This window comes from Cheilinus undulatus, linkage group 21 (assembly GCF_018320785.1).
Source record: "Cheilinus undulatus linkage group 21, ASM1832078v1, whole genome shotgun sequence".
NCBI lineage: Eukaryota > Metazoa > Chordata > Actinopteri > Labriformes > Labridae > Cheilinus > Cheilinus undulatus.
In genome coordinates, this window is record NC_054885.1 from 28,425,899 (window position 1) to 28,444,996 (window position 19,098).

General features: G+C 37.4%; 1 protein-coding gene across 5 annotated transcripts in view; it reads right to left on the minus strand.

Annotated features, from left to right (window-relative positions):
• The window catches only part of baiap2a (BAR/IMD domain containing adaptor protein 2a), a 114,402-nt gene that overhangs the window by 29,431 nt on the left and 65,873 nt on the right, over positions 1-19,098 (minus strand). For all 5 annotated transcript variants that reach the window (XM_041778485.1, XM_041778483.1, XM_041778482.1 and 2 more), the window contains exons 4-6: positions 16,923-16,984; positions 11,636-11,707; positions 6,235-6,372 (exon numbers count right to left, since the gene is read on the minus strand). In XM_041778485.1, the coding sequence (XP_041634419.1) occupies positions 6,235-6,372; positions 11,636-11,707; positions 16,923-16,984 (272 nt within the window). The remainder of the gene's footprint in view (positions 1-6,234; positions 6,373-11,635; positions 11,708-16,922; positions 16,985-19,098) is intronic.

A 19,098-nucleotide genomic window follows, 5' to 3' on the forward strand; every position in this document is an offset into this window, starting at 1 on the left:
TTTCATAGTGTCCTTTTAACTGTTTGGGTATTTAGCTGTTGCTGTTGCAAATATAATTCTATGGGAAGTTGCAGGCATTGAACTCCTTTGTGACGACCTCTGATCTGTGAATTTTAGGTATCATTGGCAAGACTATGTGCCTAACACAAATGTGCTCAGGAGAGCGAGGATGAGAAGGGTCAGCTGTTTCAGCTGAAGGTTGTGTATTGTGGACATGGGTGAGCTGCAAATAAATTGCCCTTCTGGGGTCAAAAAAGTTACCTTAATCTAAAATTAATTAATGATATATCATTATTGACCTGCTAAGTATTAACTGTTTTGGTTTCAATTTTGATTTCTGAACTTTATTAAACTAGGGCTGGGAAATTAATCAAGTGAGATTACATTAAAATGCAATATGGCCTGCTGCGGTTTTCAAATTGCAGAAGTTGCAATATTTCTTAACCTGAAATTTGTTTCCAAATACTGGTTTAAAACTTTTTTGCAGCATCAGAGATGTTATGCATTACATATCATGCAATCATTCCAGTACCATTTTTTTAGAACAGTCTCCCAAAAATCATACTCTTCATTTTTGTACATTTTTCCAACTAAATATAAGTATGATATAAAATAATCATCCCCTTCTATACAACAATTCATATCCAATTTGCAAAACAAGTCAAAATCATCACAATTAGATGTTTTTTCAAAGTTGTTCAGCTCTAGTTTGATCTAATATGGTGTTGGGTATACTATAGAAAGATTTATTGCTTGTGTTTGTTGGAAAATACATAAGATGAGGATCTTAAGAAATAATCGCATATCACATTGCAATGATAATGTTAGAGAAAAAATGTGCAATTTGATTATTTCCCCAAATAGTTCAGCCCTATATTAAACTCAGGGTACTTGACTTCCTGTTTGGATATAGAGATGAATTTATTTTCAAGAGAAAAAAAATTGAACTTCAGGCAGATTGAAAAATTATGACACAAGTTTAAACATGTAAAAAGGAAGTTGTTGTAGACTGAAAAGGAAAATAAGGGAGCACTAAAAAGGTAAAATTTTGATACTTTTGACTTGTACATTAAAAAATTGACTAATTATGGACCCTAATTAATCATAATTAATGGGTCAATGCTGACAACTCTAATTTAAATATGCATTTTAAAACTTTATGTAGTTCAGTTATTCTAGTTTTGCAGTTTTTGGCATATATTTGGTTGTTAATGTAGTCTTATGGACATTCTAAGCTTAATGAGCCTTTAAGAGTAATGATAGCTAAATTCAGTTTATTATTAAAGTTATACAAGCTTTGAATTTGCTTAAAGATAACATGAGTTACAATATTTGTTAATCTTGCCTGATACTAACATATGGGTTACATGAAGTTCGTGCAAAAGTTAAGTCTGAAAATGCCTTTCTTATAATATATTATGGCACTATGAGGGTCTATCTCAAGTGTTTTCCAAAAAAAAAAAAAAAAAAAAATTAACAATATTGCGACTGCAAAAGTTACTGTATCGTTGCAAACATTGTTTCATTTGCAGGAGGAACTTCTTAACGTCTTAGCTGAGAAAATAGAGGAAATATACGTTGAAGGAAGCAACAGTCACGTTGTAGTGAAATGGTGATAGTGTGCATTATCATTTCCTGTAAAATGAGCATTCAAATACGACTCTTTTCTCAGTTTTGAGGATCATTCCCACAACAACATGAGATAAGAATTTAAAAAAAAAGAAAAGATACAAGATGCAAAAGTTAACCATGAAGTATATTTGTAATTGGGTGGGTCATTTTTGACCCTTAGGCCACACAAGGGTTAAATGTGCATTTCTATGGTTAACTATAACTCTGTTTTCTGTTTGTTGGTTTGTTTGTTTTTGGACGAAGCTTTGGCTGATTTGCATAGACACATTCCTTCATTCCAGTTTCTGTTTACAAAACTGTGCATTATGATTTCATGGAAACTGAAGAGATGCCTAATGATCCTTCACATGAAGCAGTCAGACAGAAACATGTTACAACTCGTCCTTTAAGACTCAGATTCACTTGCTATGTGCATTTAAACACCCCTCCCCACCCAAGCTAAACTTCATGCAAAACAGAGCAGGGCTGCATTCACTGCCAACTTTGAAGCCTCTAGAATGACACTTCATATATGACGTCTTCTCGTGGCATCCCTGTCACAGCGGAACAAACTTCATATGTCACAGCAGTCACATCAATCCAGCACTGCCAGAGAGGAAGAGACAGGTGTGTACGTGGGGTTGTTTTACTGCCTTACATTGGAGGGTCTTTTATTCTGCAGCCTGGGCTCTAAAAAGCATATTTTTCATGCCGAATGAACTCGAAAAACAACTTTAAGTTTAGTTTGAATCGTGTTCCTGGTCCAGCTATTGATTTGATTCTGTCATGGTTCACAGTAAGACCAACAGCAGCTCAGCAATTACCCTGCAAGCCTTGACCTGTTAGATTTTTCTTTCCTCACCCTGCAGGCGGTCTGACTTTCAGCTTCCAGTGAAACCCTTGTGAAGGAACAGCATGCACACTATTGCCATTTTTCTGCTGTGTCATTTTTTTTCTTAGTTTGACAGAAACACTTGCTGCAGGACTAAAGCAGTAAAAGGTCTGTAATAGAAACACCACAGTACTGGCCTACAACAGGGGTTAAATTCATGCCAACATCGCCCATCTGTGTTTCTATCTAGGAAACGACACGCTCACAACCAAATGTAAGAGAAAACAAGTTTTAACACTATGTGTGATGTCCAACTCATTATTCTACCTGATCAGTCAGAGCTTGTTACAGAATAATCACTCAAACGATGCCATGTAAGGCAACACTGCTTTGTTTCCTTAGTGAAACACGTGACCACTTCAGTTTGACGTAAAAACATTATACCGAGTCATAAATCTCAGCTGTCAAACTCAGGCATTCAATTTATAATGAATTCTCCTATCATTTTTTATTTTGAAATGTCTGTCTTTGAGGTCCTTTACTTTACATCTCATCTCCATTTTTGAACAACACTGGTGGGCTTTGGCAAAAGATCTTAGAATGCAACTGCACTGTTATAAAATACACGTGATGCTCTGCCTAAGGCCGGGGACATACTTGGGGATGCAGACCTTGATGCATCAGAGCGGCCATGTTCCCCCAGTGTAGGTTTGACACGCAGGCTGTGCGCGCCCTCAAAAATGAGCACAACACGGACATGAGATGCAGTATACACGTGTGCTAGAGGCTCTGTTGAGATGGAGGAGGTGTGACAATCAACAAACTGATAAACCAAGTCCATAATCCTCCATATCCTTACAATGTGTTATTATCACAGCACAAACGTCTGTCAAACCAGATGGGACACATAAAGTCTGCTTAAGAAGTCAACATTTAAAACCCACAACAATGATGAAAAGAATGGTGTTACAGTTCAAAAAGTGACCATGTAAACTGGTGACTCTCAGCTGAGTGTGTCCGTGGCTGTCTGTATTTAGTTTTTTAATAAATACGTATCTGATGAGGATATTTTGATGAAATAATGAAAAACAACACTAAGGGACATTTGTGAAGTCTCCTGATTTCAGCTATGGCTGTAACAATGACATCTTCAAGCCTAGTTGGTTGAAAGTCAGCAGTTATGACAGTTAATAAATTAAAGTGATACACCAGCAGCGTTACAAGGTAAATGTTTGAAGAAATAGAGTTCAGACAGTGCAGATCTGACCACTGGTCATAAGTCTGGGCTGATCTGTTGGTACTATTGGTTATTTTTGTTTGTTATGTTTGTCTTTGTACATTGGCATATCATGAAATAAGAATTAAAAAATAGAGGATCCATTATTTTTAGAAAAAGAAACTCAATTGTTTTTTCAAAAAAACATGAAATTTTTGAGATTTTAAAGTTGAAAACTCAGTATTTATATTTTTAAAGAGTAGTAAATGTACAGGAAAAACCTTGAATGTTTGACTTCTAAAGTTGTACATATTTACAAACTTAAAAATTTCAAGTTTATAAAGTCGGAAATTGTTATTAAGTTGTAAATTTAAAGGAAAGTAAACTCAAAAACAATATTTGGACAGTCCCAGTTTAAAGAACTGTATCTTCTTAATCCTGATGGTCACGATTAGGTCATGTTTCTGGGCTAAAATTACCAGTACTTCCCTATTGCCCATTCCCAGTCTGATTAGGCTTTTACCTGCAATCTGTGCAAGGAAAACACTTTCTTCCAGTGTGGTTTTCTTTCAAGCAGTAAGCTTTTATTCAGCTTCATACGCGTTAGTTTTTGTGCTCATAAATTTAAAACTTTGTAAATTAATAATTAATTACTTTTTTTAATCAAAAATTTACAGATCCCCCATTTCTAAAAATTTGTCGTACTTTTGAGCTCCCGATATAGTTGTGTAGTGTAGACATGATTTTGTAGGTAAAACCCAGAGGTTAGCATTGCATGGGTTCTCTCTGTGGTGAGCCAATGACTTTTTTCAATAACTTTTGGATCACTGCTAAAAATAAGATCTGTGCCCAATAAAAATGTATGAAACTTACACGGTTTGGTCATAAAGATAATCTTCATGAATTAATAATATAAGCTTAATATTCGGCGCATTAATATAATTGATGAAAGTAAAAGTAAAAGTAAAAAGTAAAAAGCTAATGCCATACTATTCGACTACAACACTGTCAGCTGAATTTAACATCATCACCCACATGTCTTGCATGAGGAAACAAGTGTGTTCCCCACAGACCTTATTTCAGGCATTTAACCAAAAGCTCATAAATCCCACAGACGTCAAGACGATGGAACCAGAAGTGGTAAAAAGCTAGCGCACTATCTCCATGTTGGGAGTTTGCTTCCAACACATCAGGGACTGAGCTTTCTTGTGTGCCCTCTAGTGGTGTCCTCCAGTGACACATATCAAATACAGGTGAGAATACTAACTAGAATGGCACGATGCAGCCAAATGCATACATGAACACAAGGAGAAACAAGAAGTATACCTTCAGTTTTACTCTCAGACGATGTGTATTTGTTGAAAAAGACAGGCTGGGAATGCTGGGGAAGACACTGGGAGGCCAAAGAATCATGTTGACTGAGGAGGTGCTGATGGACTTTGCACTGTGATGAATTCTGCTGAATCTACTGCGCTTTGTCTGCAAACAGATGCACCATTTGTGTACAACTCTTACTATGTCATCTATAGTCTGTGGCCATATGGTTACATAGCAGAGGGCAAATTTTAGCATAATAGTTGAGATAGGTCTGTAAGGTTCAAAATTTCAAATGCTAAATTGAAGATCAACAAGGAGAGAGAGAACTTTTTGGTGCAAGATTTATTAATCTATCTGTGTGCAGTACTGAGACAAATTTGCTATTGCTCCCAGTAAAAGCTGCTAAAAATGAGACGATGTTGGCATTGCTCCATCATCCACCATCCTCTTCCATCTTTTAGCCTAGGCCGTTGCATTAAACAGCATTATGACAGCCTTACTGGCTTCTTTTTAGCTGAAGGCTGGTGCATGAACTAGTGCCATAAATCCATACATTCACCCCACAAAAGAACCCAAGCCTGGAGTTACTTGAATCAGGGACACCATTATTGCAATTGGTCCTATTAGATCAGCTTTGAAGCCAATATTTTAAGGTGGAAAAGTTACATACTATTACTTTAATAACTGATTCAGCCATTTTTCTGGCATGTTCCTTACTCATTCTGTCAAAAGCCATGTGCTGAGACAGCTTGGCTGTATCCTGGCTACATACTCCTCCAGTACATCAGTCAGAGATGCTGACTTATCCTTCTCACATGTGCTTGTCCTCCTTTGTGTGTGAAGATGTACAAAAGACTGGCTAGGGTGCATACTTCTTAATCAAACCTCCTCTATTTGCCTTCCCACTCAGGGCACCTCGTCGCCATTGCCTCCACCCCCATTCTTCTTTTCTGTTTTGCGAGTTCTCTTTTACTTTATGAAAAAATAAAGTCATTATATTACACCAAGACTCATAACGCTCCAATCCAGTCACCCACACACAAGAAGAATCTGCTTGGACTAAGAACAGCAGTGCTCTAATATGGCTGGAGAATATCAATGATTTTATTTCCTTAATTTGTTTTTGTCATTTCATGTTGTTTTTGTTTTACAGAAAAAAATGAAGAAGTTTTATTCCGCCTGCTTTGACAGCTGTTGAAAGCATCCTCATTCACTCTCTGTTAATGTCTGAGAATTAATAATGTTCCTATCAGCTCACCTGCATCTCCTTCTCTCCGTACTTTGATGGGTTCTTGCTGCCCTGGCTCTTCCTGCGCAGCTTCTTCAGCTCACCCTGGCACTTCTCCAGACTCTCCCCTTTATTCTTGTGCTCCATCTGGTATTTCTTCAGGGCGGCCTACGTGGGGCGACAGGCAGAGCACAGACACAAAATTAGGACAACTAATTAAGACACCTGGGTGAAGGAAAGTGGGGGGTTATATACAAACAATTTCTGAAAGTTTTTAAGCTAATTACTACCTAGAAAAACAACCAGTGAGTTCAGACCTCTTCACATCAGTGGGAAAAACAATCTTGACATGTTGTTAGAACTTGTTGAGACATTGTACCCTGATTAACTGATCAAGTCTTACATGATTTATGGTTTTTATGTATTCATGCCAGCAACAGCCAGAGGTCAAAGGCACCATGTTTTCAGGTTGTCCGTCCATCTGTTCGTCCATCCAGGCTGTTCTTGTCAGTGTGAAATCTTAAGAGTCCTTGAGGGATTTTCTTCACACTATGACTTGAACTGAGTACATTTTTAAGGTCAGGATCACTGAGACCTTAAATCTTGTGGACAAAATTTTAAAATAATAACCTGAGAGATAATTTAAGAATAGATTTTAACCCTCATACACATCGCTAGCTCTGCAATCCAAAGTCTATGACTTGGGAAGCATTGTGCATAGGTTGAAAATTGGTATCCACTGATATTGGTCCTGTTGGCAAACACTGTCCATTGGAAAACAATGTGGCATGAACAGGTATCAGGATCTGTTTATCTGTGGTGCTCAGTCAATTTAATGCTGGCATGGCATATCTAACTACTTACATATTTTGTGCTGTTTCTAGTGGAGAACTCTGATCTGATCGTGGTCAAATCACAGAGAGTAAGTGTTGGAATCATGGGAATCTTAATCCGAGATTGGACCATAGATTAAAAGGGGACATATTTTACCCTTTTATATTGGTCTCAGAGGTCCTCAAAACATGCCTGTGAAGTCTGTTGCTGAAAAAACACTACAGCATAGGATTTTTGTATTTCTAAAATCCCCTCCGTTTCAGCCCTGCTCAGAATGAGCCGTTTCTCTGTCTGTGGCTTTAAATGTTAATGAATTTTCTGACTCCGCCCCTGACCACTCCCTCTCAGGGAAGGGACATGGCTTAATGGATGTGGCTCACTTGATCCTCCTCTCCGCTGGCAGTGGAGAAGAGGATCAGGAAAGGAGGGTGGAATTTTCTTCCACGTGGGGAGGGCCAACTGAACCTGGGGGCAGGGCTAACTCCTCACATGACATCATGAGGGGAAGATCTGAGAATGGCTTGTTTCAGCACACATTTTCTGAAAGGTGGAGGGGGGGCGGTTCTGGTACTTGAGGGGATCGTGGACAGGCCATGGGCACATATTTGTGTTAGAAAAAGCCTGAAAAAGTGATTTTTGCATAACATGTCCCCTTTAAAAAGTAGCAAGACTGTCTCAGAATGTGGAAGCGGTCTGAACAACTGCCTCTTAGATTGAGCTGTCAGATTATGTCAGTCAGAATGCAACTGCTTTTTGGAAAAAGGCCTGTCACATCTGCTTTTTAAAACTGAATGTTTCAGGGTTTTCTGTATGTACTGTTTGGAACTTCATCATAGAAATGAGCATTAAAGATAATTTAAAAAACTGTTATCCATTTTGGTGCATTTAAAAAAGCTCTGACATCTGAGACCAATCTCTTAAAGAAACAAGAATATCTACATAATTTTTGCAATTCTTTCTGATTATTTGTCTTCTGTGCTTGATTTTACAACAACACATCTGTTTTTAACAAGCTGATGCCAGTGATTACCAATCTTGAGCAGATTCCAAGTTAATTTTCAGTGCGTGGGGGGGAAAAAAACCCTGAAATCAGCGGCAGCATGCAAAATTAAAGTGATGCATGGTTTTGTGAAACAAGCAGATGCCTTGCCTAGTCCTTTCAATGCCAGAGTTTATCCTTTTATTCATTTAATTTGCTCATTTAATTATTTATTTGTCGAGAGCAACAACTTTGTGTCTGGATTGTACGAGCTCTGTTGCTATAGTAACCGTGTCCGGTATGACAAAGCTCATGTGGTTTTAGTTTGAGGCAAAAATTGGTGACGGAAATCTCCCATATAGGAGTTCACCACCCACATTCACAGAGAACGCAGAGGTTACAGGTATCCTTTAGGTGCTGTTTAGCTGTAAAGAAGCTGTAAAAATGAGGCTGTTTGTTGTCAGAGGAAGACGAGCAGGATGACACATGCTGTGTTTGGATTTCATAACAGAGATGAGTGGTGTTACAGTAATTCTGTGGGTCTGAGCTGGACGAGAAACAGCTACAACCACACATCAAAAACCTGCTGGAAATTTAGCTTTAAACTATATCCACCGTTGATTCATTGTCAGACCAGAGCCTGTTTGAAATATATAGCTGTCTGATAGGTTTCCACGCAAAATGGAACAAAACATGCCTTTGCACTGATGTCTTTGAAACTCAATAACAATGAATGAGTCATCCTTTAACTTCCGCCTTGTCTTTGAGGTACAAGCAGAAGAGCAGATACGGGCCGCTCTGTTATTCATATCTACAATTTGACTCCTTCTATTTTCCACTTAAGCTCCTTAGAGGAGTGTCCCCAGCACAATGATCACAAAACGTATCAATTCTTTGGGTTTTGTGAAAAGTTTTGTTTTACTCTTCAGGGCTGCATTGAGTAAACAAGATAATATCCCAGGCATGTGCCTTAATGAGCTGGATTGTTCCTCCTAATTAACAAAGCAAAAGCTTGTTGTTGCCAGCGCCGGTGCTCAATTCTCAGTCCCTGGCTACTACTGCAGACAGATAATTAATATGGTTAAATGTGATTGATTGATCTGATTTAAAACCAAGAGGATATTAGATGATCTTTGGAGTACTTGTAGCGTTTCACCATGGACAGAAATGCACCTTTTCATCACTAATATAAACAGTTGGCTGACCTTACATTTTACATGAAAATGCACAGTCAGACTGAAGTACAGAGAGCTGTGTGAATAAATCTACTGTAAAAGAAAAAGTACTGGGATGTAATGACACTATATGGACAAAGTATTTGGCTGTCTGACCATTACACCATCAGGGACTGTAATGATATTGTATTCAAATACATGTACTCTAATGGGGAGCTGCTCAAACAGCCTCCACTCTTCTTGGAAGGCTTTCCACTAGATTTAGGAGTGTTCCTGTAAATTTGTGCCCATTCATTTTGTAGAGCATTTATAATGTCAGAGATTGATTTTGACAAGAAGGCCTGGCTTGCAGTCTCCATTCCAGTTCATCCCAAAGGTGCTCCATGGGATTGAGGTCAGGACTCTGTGAAGGCCAGTCAAGATTTTCCACACTGAACTCATCAAACCATGTCTTTATAGCCCTTGCTTTGTGCACTAGGGCACAGTCATTTTAGAACAGAAAAAGGCCTTGCCATAAAGTTCGCATAACATTGTCCATAAATGTATCGGTATGCTGAAGAATTAAGATTTCCCTTACACTTCAGATAAGGGGTCTAGTCCAGTGATTCTCAACTAATCCAGCCTCAGGACCCACCAATATTTCTGATGACAAATCACGACCCAAATTTCCAAAAAATTTCAACAACACACATTTAGTGAATAAAAATTTTGCCCTTAAGATCTTAGATGGTAAACAGAACATGGTAAAAATCCCTCTTTCATTGCAAGAAAAGGAGATAAATGATTTGAAATATTGATTTAACATTTAAATTTACTCAATATCACAATAAAACAGAGCAAAATCACTGGTATGGTTGCATGTTCTTCATAGACTTTTGCCACCATTTTTTTCCAGACACACATCCACAACCCACTGAAAACTGCTCCACGACCAACTTTTGATCAAAATTTATCATTTTGTGCTTACATTAATGCCAGTGGAAGTTCAGAACTCTTTATCTATGGAATCAGCAGGGTGTTGACAACTTTCATCTACCGTGGTCTGTGATTTTACTAGGTCTTCTGCTTTGTGGCTGTTGTTCCTAAATGGTTCCATTTTCTAATAATATCACTTAAAGTTGACTGTGGAATATCCAGCAAGGATGAAATTTCCTGAACCATCAAAGGTCACTGCAATAAGTCACTGAGCTCTTCAGAACCCATTTAGTATCCCAAAAGTTTGCTAATAGAGTCTGCATGGCTAGGTGCTTGATTTTATATGTGTGCTGCAATGAGTTTGAATGAAACACCTGAATTCAATAATTAACACGTGTTGCCAAATACTTTAGTCCACATAGTGTACTTTTTGTGTTCAAATGTGGGGAGATAAAAGTAAAAAGTTGTCAAAAAGATGAATACTCAAGTACAGTTTAAGCTCCAAATCAAAGATTTCTACCTTGTTTATTCCCACCTCAGATTTTTTATGCTCAGATTCTGACCTGCATAATGACTGAACAGTTGTAAAACCCTGGGGAACCCATTATATCAGACGAAAGAAAGAGAGATGCAGACTCAGAAAGAACACAGAGAGATACACACACAGCTTGGAAGAGTACAGACACACGGTTCAGTCTTGGAAAACAGTGAGCACCCCTCTGAGTCTTTTTGAACAAAGACAAAATTTCAGATGATTAATTCACAAAACTTGAAGCAAAATGGCTGCTATTATCACTGCAGAGGATCTGAAGGAAACTCATTAAATGTAATGGATGTTAAAAACCTCGGGGATACGTCAACAAGATGGAAATGTCTGAGACTGTTTATGTATCTGGATTCGTGCAGGAGGGATTAGACATTTTCCTCTGTAACTCCTTCTATTCAAAATAACTGTGAGGATGTATGTTTGCACTTACAAGCCTTCCTGTTTAATCTGGAGCCAAAGCTGTTCACTTACAACTTTTTTTCCCCATCAATTTTAAGAGCAATATTAAATTATGCATGCTTGCGTGTTTGATTTAGAGACTGGGATCCAAAGCCGCTCGTATCGTCGTCCTTCCAACATTACAATACAATCATGGCAATGTTATCCCATCCCCCAAAACGACACAGCAGTGCTGCTCTACACTCAGCTTGCAGCCCACTCATTCTAAAGATATCGCATGTAGACCAGCTCCACAGTGCTCACACACAGGTTTTTTTTTTTTTCAATTGTAATGAGTCTCCACTTTATGGGTGAGTAGACATGAAATGTTATTTCAAAGCTGTTCTTCTTCACAGTCACATTCTTTAATTGTCTCAGAGATATGCTTTGATCCAGACGTTGAGACACATCTTCACCTCCATCTCTGTTATGTAACAGCTGATGTAACATTATAAAAAGCATCACAATGAGGGAAAAAAATGTGGTGTGTATTTATTGGGCTGAGGCTGTCTTTGGGATTTCGAGAGCCAATCAGATACTCACAGTCAGATAACGGGAGTCCAGCTCCACCTTCTTCTCCAGTTCAGATAGGAGTTCATTGTGGAACGATTTCAACTGGGGAACAGAAACAGAGAGAGAAATGTGAAGGAGAGTTACTGCCCAGAGTCAATAATGGATGCTTTGTAGATAACGACTTCCTCATTAACTTGTATTCAATTGGCCAGTGTGTTATCTTCATTTACGCAGCTACTGAATAAATGTTTTATCAACAAAATCCTGGCATGTGCAGCCTCTCTCAGCTTGCAAATCACTGTCACAGATTCAGTGCAATAATATGACACAATAATCAGTCTCTGGATTTTAAATGTGCTGTGCCTAAGGAACAGTCTGCAAAACCAGAATAAGATACGCACTGTACTGACATTTATTTATATTTACAAACTGATGATAATACAAGTCACATTTCCAAAAAAGTTGGGACACTAAAATGTGAATGAAAACAGAATACAGTGATTTGCAAAGTTTGTTCATCTTATATTCAAATGAATACAACACACAGCACAACACAATAAGTTCCAATAAAGTTGGGACATGAACATATTTACCACAGTGTTAAATAACCTCTTCTTCAAACAACTCTCTTTAAGTGTCTGAGAATTGAACACACTAATTGTTCAAGTAGTAGAAGTTGAATTCCTTAATGTACATTTTAAGTGTACATTATTCTGGTTGGTGTAGTAGCCACACTCTTTAATGTGAAGCCATACTGTTGTAACTTGTACAGAATGTGGTTTGGCACCATCGTATTGAAATAAGCATGGATGTCACTGAAAATGATGTCATTTAGATTGAAGCATAGCTGTTCCAAAAAAAAAAAAAAAATGTGTCCAAGTGTTAATGGTGCCTTCACAGATGTGCAAGTTACCCATACCTTTAGCACTAATACACCCTCACAAATCCCAGATACTGGTTTTTGAATGTTGCATTGATAAAAATCTAGACGGTCCCTTTTCTTTATCGCCAAGAGGATTAGACAGCCATTATTTCCAAAAGCAATCTAAATTTTGGACTTGTCTGACCACAAAACACTTTTCTACTTAGCCCAGCAAAGTGAAGAACCATGTGCTGTTGTTGATTGTGAATGACTGAGCCTTTCGGGAGTGCTCCTTTTATAGAGTTGCCACCTTCCTGATTTTATTTTATTTTTTCCACTTTCATCACACTTAAATTTTCACATCATTAAGCAAATTTTAATGTCAGAAATATTAACCTGAGTAAAAACATAATGCAGGTTTTAAATGATGATTTCATTCATGACGTGAAAAAGTCCTATGTGAAACTGTAATTGCACACTAAATGTGAGAACTGGTTGTGCCACCCTTGGTGGCAACACCTGCAAATGTCAATGAGTCTTTTACTCCACTGTGGAGGAATTTTGACCCACTCTTCTTGGAAGAATCATTTTAATTCAGTCACAAAGAAGGTTTTTCCTGCATGAATGACCTGTTTAAGGTCCTTCCACAGCATGTCAATCAGATTTAAGTCCAGACTTTTGCCACTCAGACTTTTTTCAGCCACTCAGAGGTGGACTTGCTGGTGTGTTTCATATCACTGTCCTGCTCCATAACCCAAGTTTGCTTGGACTTAAGGTCATGAAGTGATTGCCAGACATTCTCCTCCAGGATTTGTGGTAGAGAAGAGAATTCACGGTTCCATCAATTACAGCTAATGGTCCAGGTCCTGAAGCAGCAAAGCAGCCCCAGACAGTCACACTACCACCACCATGTTTGACTGTTGGCATGATGTTCTTTCCATGAAACGCTTATTAGTTCTAGATGTGACCTTTATGACAGTTCCAACTTTTGTTTCATCGGTCCACAGAATATTTTTCCAAAAGTCTTGGGCATCATCAAGATGTTTTGTGGCAAATGTGAGACGAGCCTTTGTGTTCTTTCAGGTCAGCAGTGGTTGCAGCCTTAGATCTTTCCCACAGATCCCATCTTTACCCAGTCTGTTTCTTCTTGTTGAATCATGATCTTAACTGAGTCAAGTTAGGCCTGCAGGTCTTAAGATGTTGTTCTGGGTTCTTTAGTGATGTCCTGGATGAGTTGTTGATGTGCTCCTTGAATAACTTTGGTAGGCTGGTCTGTCCTGCGAAGGTTCCACTGTTTCAAGTTTTCCCTAATTGTGGATAATGACTCTCAAGTGGTTCACTGGAGTCCCAAAGCCTTGGACATGGCTTTGCAACTGATACATTTCAATTACTTTTATTCTCTGTTTTTTTTTTTTAGATCTTTTTGCCTACTTCACTTGGTCAGACATGTTCTGTTGAAGTGATTTCTTGATTCAGCAGGTCTGGGTTCAATCAGGCCTGGGTGTGGCAAGTGAAACTGAACTCAGCTTTCCAAAAAAAAAAATTTTTCACAGTTAATTCATAATTTAACACAAGGCATTAATTTTCACATAGGGCCAGGCCAGTTTGGTTGGCTTTTTTCCCTAACTAAAGGAAATCATCATTTAATAAACACATTTTATATTGACTCAGGTTATCTTTATCTAATATTAGAGAGAAACAAAAAGAAGTGACATAACTTAAGAGATTTAAGGTGCATGTTATGAATGTGTAATATGTTCAGTGAGTTTCCACTCTAGAGATGAAAAAGGATTTCTTCTTCTATATATAATACAGACTGACAGTCTGGTTTTTGTACAGTAGCTGCACTATACATGTGCAAAAAAATATTTCATTAGCAACAAGTTACACTTCGTTAACATTTATCTGATAGTGACTGAGCCTAACCCCAGCAATCTGAAAAAAGATAGTGTTCTGTACTAGAATTAATCTGATATTAAAAAAAAAAATCTCTTGAGTAAGCTTAGGGAGCTCAAAGTGGTCTTTTAGCCTTCTGCAGAGTAAGGACTCTGAATATTATTCCTGATTTCTGAGATTAAACTCATGCTGAGTTGCTAACACCAAGTGGATCAGTATGAAGAACAGAAAGGATTACATGGACAGCAAGTACAGAAAAGGATTGATAGACTTGAAACTACTGCATAAGGACAGCTGGCTCTTGTTACCCTCCTCTTTATGGGACTCACACGTAATAACCTTAAAATTAACTGCAGATAGTGTGTCATACAAGCACATTACCTAGAATGCCGTACTATTCAATTAACTCACTTGACTTCCCTAGCCACCCTCTGTGTTGGCAGAGTAGATTTATACGAGCTCAGCATGTCTGTTCATTCAGTGTGAGTCCATGTTCATTTAATTATAGTGTATTCTTTTCACTGCCCACGGAGGCTCCACAGCTCAGGAAAAAAAAAAATCAGTCAAATTTGTTGTGGAGAGTAACAGAAAAATAAATGAAATGTGTTTTTGTTAAACATAATATTGATTATCACTGTTTTGTACTTCCTGTATTTTTTATCAGATTTCAATTTTGGGCAAAGGACACTGACCTTAATACCTACACAGCTGTTGAAATCTCAGTGCTGAAAATTTGGGAGATGATTTTAACACTTAAAATGTAGTTTTATGGCTTTTTTTTTTTTTAATAAATGGCCTTCAGTGTTGGAGTTATTTGAAAGTGTTAACCATTCAGTGTTGGTCCAACTCTGTAGAATGTCATTTGATCGAGCTCTTTCCATTGCAATTACAAATCTGGCGGGATATGTGAGTGGAGTTCTCCCATCACACCACTGGTCAGTGTTTAGATGTAGTGTATAATAGTATTTTTCTGCATTTGGCTTGAGTCTGGCTCACTTAGACATCTTTGTATGTTTAATTTGCACTGCTTGGCAATCCTACACAGTCTTTGAATGCAAGGACTGCCATTTTGTTCTTTTTATACTTAATACTTGGATGTAAAAAGCACCCACAGATAAATATGTATGCTGTTTAAAAGCATGCAATTTTTGGCTTTATATATTTTATTTAACCACTCTTAAGTGTAAGTTTATATTTTTTAAATTTCCAACTCTATTAATGACAGCTTCATCATATTTATATATAGTTATTGTTTTAGAATAGGATTTTTTAAGAATCAGTAAAAAAAAAAAAAAAGGTTTAAAAAAAGTTTGTAAAGTTGAGATTATACTGAAACAAAGAAAAAAAAACATGAGCATGGTGAACATTTTCTGAGTGGTTTATATTTTCCACAGAAGAGTATTGACAAAAGGGCAAAAATAGCCCGTGGACTTCTGAGGGTTTATTCACTGTTCACCAAAACAATGAACATTTATCAAATTCAGATAAAACGCTGCCAGCACTTGTGCTTTAACCCTTGTGTTTTCTTTGTTTTGACTATGCATTTGTTGTCCTTGCGGGTCAAATTTGATCCACCCTGGTTTCACTGTTATTTAAGTATGATCGCATAAAGTGTCTGCTATTTCTGTGTTACATTATTTTCTCCAACTCCAGTTCATATTATCAACAGAACTTTTACACTTTCTTTTCTTGAATTTATGGCCATTGTGCCTCATTCACATAAAATCATTCCTCATTTTTGAGTTTTTGAATTAGACAAAATTTAGATATTCTTTACTCTACTTGTGTTTAGAAGAACATTTGATGAATAATGATTACAGACTAGTGTATGTTAAATTCCACATTTTTTATTTTTGACCAATGAAACAACAAACACTGTACATTTTTATAAAACCTCCATGATTCATTGTAAGAATTGATCATGTCGGGCATTTGCAAAGTGTGTTTTAGGGAAGTATTCATCGTTTGTTTAGGCAATTACATGAAAGAAACCTATATCTATTTAGTAAAAACTTAATTTTTTTCATAACTATAGAAAATCATAATTGAAACTCAATCCCCCAACTGACATCTACCCCCTGCTAACAGTTTCACCATTTTAAGTATCTATATAGAGATAATCCTGTCAATTTTCATCTTGTTTGTCTCCATCAGTCAAAGAAAGGCATCAAAATGAATACCAGTCTTTCATTGCATGCTAAAAATTCCTCATAGGAGCTTCAATACAGACGCAATTCTGTCCACCCACTAAAGCTTTTGGATATGTCTGATTTCTCTTCTATTTAAGTACTAATCTTTATGTGTTTGTTTTCTTTTTCACTGTTTTTTTTTAATCAATCATTTTGTCCTTGCATAACCATGTCCCATTTATATTAGATTGTATAACCACATTTTTTCTGCAACACAAAAGAAAGCAAAATGATTATAATACAATTTAGTGTTGCTGAAGTAATGTATTGTTTTTTCCACAAGCTGAAATATTATATTTAATACTTTTTGACAGCACTGTAGAGTTGAACTACACCACTAAAAAACACCCTTTGAGCTCGGAATACCAACCATCTCCTCTAGCTGCACTTGGATCTGTCTGTGGACCTCAGCCATCTGGAACAGCACATCCCCTGCACAGAGAGAAAGAGAGAGAGGAGAGTGCATGAACAACACTCAACTACACAATCACTCCTACAGCAGAGAAACAGAGAGGGGGAGAAGGTAAGGGAGCAGAGATTAAAGGAGGAAACGAGAGAGAGAGACAGCGACCCCCCAACGTGCAGAAGCTCATGCAGAACCACAAGACACAAACGTACAGGACAAGTGACTTAGAACCGGGACAACGAAGAACGTGATGAAAGTTTGGCACAAGATAACAGAAAAACAAGACATGAAACAATGACAAGCACAAAATATGGGGGTGACAAACGCTTTAAATTAAACTCTTTATCTTCAGGCGTGTAAGTAGATGTCTCGTTGAGATCAAACATATTGCCTGTCTTACTTTGGTTAATTTAAATACAGGCAATATATAGAGAAAAAAACAACTAAAACAAAGGTTTAAAGTCTCCACAAAAAGTAAAATAACCAAAAAGGGAAGAGAGAAGGAGATCAGGTCATGCATCTTGTGAGAGTTTTATATTTTCATATACCTACAGGCTGCCTCTTCTGAATGTGCAGTGCATTGTCAAGAAAAGGAACACAAAGAGCTACATTGAGCAAAGGACACAAAAACATACAGAGACCTGGTGGAAAGACAAGTGTCAGAGCTGCATGTACAGATAAATGAGACACACGTATATTTTTCTGACCAAGAGTCCAAAGCCCCTGTGCTGTAGGTCGTCTGATGTATTACTAAAGGTGAATATCAATCAATGCTTACAGTATATCTGCAACTGCACTTCGTAAATAAGGGGACACAAATATTAGCTGCAATTTAACTCCAGTTTGAAAACATTTGATGGAGAAGAAAGTATTTTTTACATTAGCGGCTGAGGAGCTGCATCCTTTGGCATCAAATTATCAGATTTTTTTCTTCAAAATCCACACACCTCCTGCTGCGTCTTCTTCAAAAGCAAACTTTTGAGTGAGAGTGTGTAAGTGTATACAGATCAGCCAAACTCAAAACTCATCAGTGAATTAAGAACTTTTAAATTAAGTGGTTTAAGTACAAACTTTTCAGCAAAAAGGGGCTTTGGAGTGGTCTCCATCTCAGCAGACAGCACGTACATTGCAAATTGCTACAGACAGATGAGGCTGAAGAGGCTGTGAAGGAGCTGATTTTAACACTCCAAAAAATAAAGAGGGACATAAAAGCAGTGAAGCAGGTTGGAGTGTAAAAGCAATAAATGCAATATGTAATTATTTATGATATAGAGCTGGCGAAAAGTTTACCCATGACATTTAAAAGTCTGTACGCCCATTTATCTACTGTAGCCTTTAAAGCAACACATAAAAATCAAGTGAATACAAAATACAGCATACTCTAGCACAGTGCTTCCCAAAGTGCCCACTGATGGGCCAGCAAGGTACAGGTGGGCCCCAGAGAGGTTCTTTACAATAACTAAAAATTATAGAAATAAAAAACACCATTTTTCATAACATATATGATTGCATGATATTATCTGAGTCTCAGAAGTAACAAAACATGAACATCTGTCACCTTCATATCATTTATTTTATCTGATGTACACAAATGGTGTCATGGTTTAACTGGTGTTGGACTAATAGGTGACACCCCTCAGCATATAACTGAAATTTACCCATTATAAAAGAAAAAATTAATTTACTTTACAGATGCCTGCACAAAACCAAATAAATGGCAGTGGCTCAATAAGTGTAATTCTCCAAGGACTGTGAAAGTGTTGGCACAGAGATTTCCTGTTTTTGAAACAAAAATATGAAAAATAAGAGCTGAACATTTGAGTCTCATGTTATGGTTGTACAAGAGGCCTCCGAAGATTTTCCAGTCTCCCACTCCCACAGTATTCAGACGTTTGGGAAAGCTGTTCTAACATAACCTTTGTACAAAAACTCCATGGTCAAGCTTTAATCTGTTGAAACCTTTACATAAATTTACCCACAAAGTTCCCTTCATAGCCACACCTGAATAAAGTTAGTATAATAGCACAACACTGACATGTTCATAGCATAACAACTTAATAAAAAATGTATGAATTACTTTGCATATACAGCATTATTTATGTCTGTGTTGACAATATGAAGCAAATCATATTAGTGTTTT